Below are 6,000 nucleotides of genomic sequence, written 5' to 3'. Positions count from 1 at the left end.
ACAATTGTGCTTTCAATTTGTAATGTGTACTCTGCTCATGTGATTTTAATTTTAATGCTAAAATAAGACCGTATTCGGCGGATGAAAAAAAGATTGAGTCAAACGTCCCAATACGGTTTTTACTCGAATCCGTATTGGCTCAGAGCTTCACTCAATTCCTAAACGCTCCACTCAATACTTCTTTTTTTACTGGGACGTACACTTGACCGACCGCCACAGTCTGATGTAATTTATCGAAACATCTTTAGCACAGCAATCTCAAACAAACTAGACAAACTTGGACAGAAGCTGAATTGATTAAATTGTATGTTATATTATAAAGGAACAAATGTAAAAGGAGCCGAAGGCAGAAACCATTTAGTTGATAAGTGCAGAATTTTCAAACAAAACCTCAAAATTTTAAATATCCAATTACTCCACGTCGAGGAAATTTTAAGCCCAGAGGAAGATTCAAAAAGGACCAGCCAAGACCAAAATCAGATGATTCCTTTCGTAAAAAATCCAACATGTAATATCTCATTCTTCGGAGGTCAACTTATTTCCTATAAAGACAAATGGATATCTCTAGGAGCTCCTGCAACAATTTTAAAACTTATTTCTGGATGTAGAATTCCTTTAATTTAAAAACCACCAATGATCGCAAATTGGAAATGTTCTCGTTTTCACACCACTGTTTCCCCAGAGTTATCTTTACAAATTAATCTTTTAAAGGAACAAAAAATTTTGGAAAAGCCTACAGATTCAAAATCAAGCTTCATATCTAAGATGTTTTTAATTCCCAAAAGTGATGGAGGAATTCGCCCAATTGTTGACCTACGCGGCCTAAACAGACACATTGGGGTAAGAAAAATTCATTTATTCTCTCATTTTAAAATGCCAGAATTTTTACAAAAAGGTGACTGGCTAACCAAAATCGATCTATTGTTGGCTTACTGTCATGTACCTATAGCCCAGGCACATCGCCCCTTCCTTCGTCTTGTCTATGACAAGGAAATTTTGCAAATGACATGCTTGCCCTTTGGCCTTTCATCTGCACCTCAAAATTTTGCAGCCATTTCAAATTGGATCGCTGACATCCTTCGTTCACCTGGCATAAGATTGGTCGTCTATCTCGATGACTTTTGTCTGGCCTCTCAAAACAGAGACAGATTAATAACTCAAACTTTGGAAGCTATAAATCTTCTTGAATTTCTTGGTTGGAAAATTAATCACGATAAATGCATTCTGAAACCATGTCAAAATTCGGAATTCCTAGGAATCCAATGGAACACTCTCACTAACCAAATGAGTCTTCCTAGTAAAAAATCTATCAAAATTATTAACCTTATTAATAAAATCAACTCAAGAAATCTTTGTTCACTAGATGAATTACAGTCCCTCCTCGGACATTTAAACTTCGCAAATTTTGTTATTTCTAGAGGCCGTTTACACTGCCGTTACCTTCAGAGGTTCCTATCTTGTTTCAATTAATCGAGACTGACTTCGACAAAAACGTATTATCCCTCCAAGATTCAAAGAGGAACTAAATTGGTGGCTCACAGCAACAAATTCCTCGATTCCTCTACATCCCAAGAGAATCTCGAACTTCCTGTCGACGGATGCTGTGGGGTGCTCAACTCGACAATTATCACCTTTCAGGAACTTGGACACAAGAACAAAAAAGTTGGCACTCAAACCTCAAGGAGATGTTTGCAGTTTATGCTGCCATCGAAAAAATGAACAATTACCTTCGACAATCACACATTTTTTCCAAACGGACAACCGAACTTTGGTCGTATACATCCGGAAGGAAGGAGGGACCAAATCCTTACCTCTCCTGAATTTAACATACAACCTACTCCAACTGATAGACGATCTGGAAATTACTCTAACAGCAGCCTATCTTCCTGGATGTTACAACGGAATAGCGGATCGATTATCTCGTCAACGCCCTCTCCCGGAATAGCACCTTCTTCCATCTGCAACCAAACAGATCTTCAACAAGCTGGGAACACCCAAAGTAGATTATTTTGCCTCAAAGAAATCAAGAGTAGTCCCTTGTTACGTTTCCCGAGACATGAAGGATCACCAAGCATTGTTCACGGATGCCTTCAGCCGTCCTTGGAATTGCACCCTAGGCTGGATATTTCCTCCACCCAATCTAATGCCTCGTGTCCTGGCCCATCTAAATTATTGCAAAGGTCAATTCCTAGTTGTTGCACCCAAATAGAATCAGACATTTTCGATGGCAGACCTGTCCAACAGGAGCTTAGAACCACCGATAGAAATCGAGAATCTAGACAAGGTATTAGTGGATTTAACAACTGATCTTTCCAACCACACAGGTAGAATCACTCAACCTACAAGTTTGGAAGATTGGGTGTGGAAGGACCTAGTGAAAGACTGGTCTCCTCAAGAAAAGAACTTACTCCAAAAGTTGTTGAGAGCCGCTATGACAAAAGACGTACCAACTGTCTAATCACTATAGCAACTAAGAAAGAGATAAAAGACAAAAGAAAGAAAGAGATAGAAAATCCTAAAGGCGCATTCTAATAGCTTCTCTTATAAGGATGCCGTGTATCGGCTCCGCAAACAATACGTGTTTTGTTAATTCAAAACACAAATAATGTTTAATATAGTCTGTAATGTGATTAATTTGAATTATTAAAGAAGAGGATCTAAATGAGATCTTAAAGGAACATCAGACGGAGCATAAAAGCTTTCAGATACTCTGCCATTTATTTTAACAAATTGGATAATTATGTCGCATCTTTTTTAAGATATGAATTAAAAAGTGTTTTAGGTAAATTAAAATAATGATAAAATATTAATTTTTATTTGCAACTATTCCTACATAGCCTTCTCGGCTTATTTTTTAACAGTTCTAACCTTTAGTTTTGAACGTTAAATCAATTTTTATTTCATGGCAAGCAGTATTTTTATACTCGCACATACAGATTTGAAGTTTTCCTAGAGTGTAATTTGTTTCCGCGAAAATATATAGTAAATACAAGATTGAAGAGTAAATGATTGTAATTATAAAGATGAATAATTTACTACTGCTGACTTAGAGCATTTTTCAACTCTATTTATTTAACCTTTACCTTTTTAAAATGTGGGTCAGTCGAATTGAGACAATAGACATTGTATTATGCACTGAAGAAGTTTGCGACAAAACTAACAGGCCTTTGAGAATCTGTACATTGTAGGTAACTTTAATTGAGTATTTTTTATTAACAGTGTAATTATAATATTTCATTTAAAATTTTGTTTGCAGATAACAATGAAGTCTTGTACTCTGCAATTGATACTCATACTGATTAGTTCCATTCAAGGAATGTTCAACACTCAAAGATGGAATTCATTCCAATACATCGTAACAAACTACTTACAACACAATAATGAAGTAAGATAAATATTACAAATGGTAAATGGCACAAAAAAAGAAAACGAACATTTAAATTTGCACAATACGCCAATAATTTTGATTGATAGTCAAAACATAATGGAATATCAGTCTGCTTCATCTACTAGTAGTTCTTTCTTTGAAGATCCTCCGTCAACTTTGTTCGTTGTACCTCGTCTATCAATAGTTTACAACAACTTCGATGCGTTTTTAGAAATTGTAAGTATATTCATGCCACTATTCTCATCTGTAGGAGAATATTTAGTGTGGGGACTAATTAGGAAAGGGGTCTCAATTACGAACGTGGCACGAAGTTTGCCGAAATTGAGGAAAAGTAGGGGAACTGGGGATGAACGATTTAAGGCAGAGCGTTGCCGACCGCGTACTTATGATATCGGAAATCCGGAACACATTATCAGTGGTAATAATCTTGTATAAAAGAAGTGACTTTTTACTTAATAAATCTATATAATCAGTTCAAAGAATTCCCAGTGTTTTTTTAGTTTCATACCTGACAAGTCCTTTTTACATCGAAGAGAAGACCGAAAGTTTTAATTACCGAGAAACGAAGAAAGAACCTGAACTACAACGAATTCTTTCGATTTATGTGGTCAAAGAATTTTCTTGATGTAACAGTTTTAGAATTCGACAATAGAAGAAGAGAAGCAAATTTTCTTTCAACTAACGATGCCATTATTGCTACACGTCAGTTATTTTATAATCCCTTTTCCAATAAGTTGTATAAGAAGAGAATCTCTAAAAACATGGATTTATTTCCTGGCAAGCTAAGAAACTTACATGGGTATCCTCTGTCAATTGGATTTTTTCACTATCCGCCTTACGTAACATTTTATCGAAACCAAGCAGTTCAGGTGATACACACAGATGGCTTTGATGTTGCCACCGTTAAATCTCTATCAGAAGTTAAAAATTTTACAAATGTCAAAAAACTTACGAATAAGACTTATTGGAACTCTGCAAACTGTATTAAAGAGAAGAACGAAGGTATGTCTTCTGATTTAATATACAACAGGCTACAGATGATTGGACCTCAGGTAATTAAGCCTGTAAAATGTTTCTCTGATCATCTAACAATTGCTGAAAATTATCAGGTCATTTATTACAATGCACTGGTACCATTTTCCAATAGAATGTCCATTTCAGTCATTAATAAACTAGAACTGATAAATATAATAACCTTTTTTTGTTTTATGGCCTTTGTTTGGATTATATCGCGAATTTTAAAGTTTGATCCTAAAAATTGGCAATTGTTGTACATTATGCAAATGTCTCTCTCATGGTGTGTGCCACGCGAACCAAAGTCCGTACTTGAAAGAATAATGATGGGATCGATGCTTATTACATGTTTTTTCTTGTCATCAGAAATTATTTCATCCTTTACGAGTTCAAGTTTGACCATTGTGTCTTCTAATAAAATAGAAAAACTTGATGACTTGTATTCGTCGAATCTTGTTTTAATTGTAAAACCAAACATTTATAACCAAATAGCAAAAAAAATCACAGTTAAGGCTGAGAAATTTTATAATAGAGCAATTGTTGATACTATGAGTGATGAAAAATGTATCGAATATTTGGTAGAACATAAAAATATAACATGCCTAATGCGAAGTATTCAAGCAGAGTTCATAGTCAAAAGTATGGAAGATAAGTATATGGTCAGTCAATGCACGGGGAAAATGTAGAAGCACTGAGTACTTTTTCTCACAGCACTGATTACTGTGTGGATTAAAAAATTAACTTTGGAAGTTCTGAATGATATTCGCATAGTAGTCACTACTGTGAAGAAAGTAATCGATACTTTTCTTGATAGTTATCAGAATTTTGGCGCACATTAGTAAACAACAAAGTATTCAAAGATGTGAATATAGTAATGAATGTTTTCCTCGAAGTAGTGAATTATTTTTTCACAGCTCTCAGTGCTGCGTAGAATTATTTTTCAATATTAAAAAACAAAAGAACGTTTGTTTTGAAATAGGAATAATACACTTTACAATTTGTTATCGTTTTCAAAGCTTTGAATTAAATGTTGTATCTTAAAACAAGGCTGCTGTTCTACCTTAAAATAAGACTCCTTTTTGTAATGAAATTTTTAAATTATTAAAATTATTATTTGGATTTGCTTATAATTTCAACTATAAATTTTAAATCTTTTCTACTGTTTTTTTAAATTGGTATACTATAGAAAAAGAAAATGACTGTATTAACCACTTCGGCGGCATGGCGTTCCAATTGGCGTTCTATGAGTAAGTGGCAGAAGCGGCACAAAATGCGAAAATGGCGTTCCTACTTGAACTCGATTTCAAAAGTCTGTAGTCAAGTTAAGCTTGCCAAAATTGAATATTCTTATTATTTAAGATAAATGAAGATGAATAGACCAAAAAAAATTATTTTTTGGAGGTGTTAAATGGTTTTATAAAGGTTTTAATGTAGCCAATTTTTAACACTTTTTACGAATGGCGTTCCAATATTCACCCAAAATAGTTCACAATATTGGATCCGCCTATTTGAATTTTTGAAAATCAATTTAAGATTCATAATCTCAAATCATAAAAAACATTTGGTTTGGTAAACTTAATTTGTTTACAGAGTTTAGA

The 6,000-nt window shown here is 34.2% G+C and overlaps 1 protein-coding gene across 1 annotated transcript; it reads left to right on the top strand.

Moving 5' to 3' along the window:
* Nucleotides 1–873: 873 nt before the first annotated feature.
* On the top strand, nucleotides 874–1,480 carry LOC122502999. The gene is made up of 2 exons (XM_043613379.1): nucleotides 874–1,297; nucleotides 1,419–1,480. Exons 1-2 carry the CDS (start codon nucleotides 874–876, stop codon nucleotides 1,478–1,480), a joined length of 486 nt encoding a protein of 161 aa, XP_043469314.1.
* Nucleotides 1,481–6,000: the final 4,520 nt, after the last annotated feature.

The sequence above is a fragment of the Leptopilina heterotoma genome, unplaced genomic scaffold (assembly GCF_015476425.1).
Source record: "Leptopilina heterotoma isolate Lh14 unplaced genomic scaffold, ASM1547642v1 Lhet_24, whole genome shotgun sequence".
Classification (NCBI taxonomy): Eukaryota; Metazoa; Arthropoda; class Insecta; order Hymenoptera; family Figitidae; genus Leptopilina; species Leptopilina heterotoma.
This window is presented reverse-complemented; position numbering and strand designations above follow the sequence as displayed.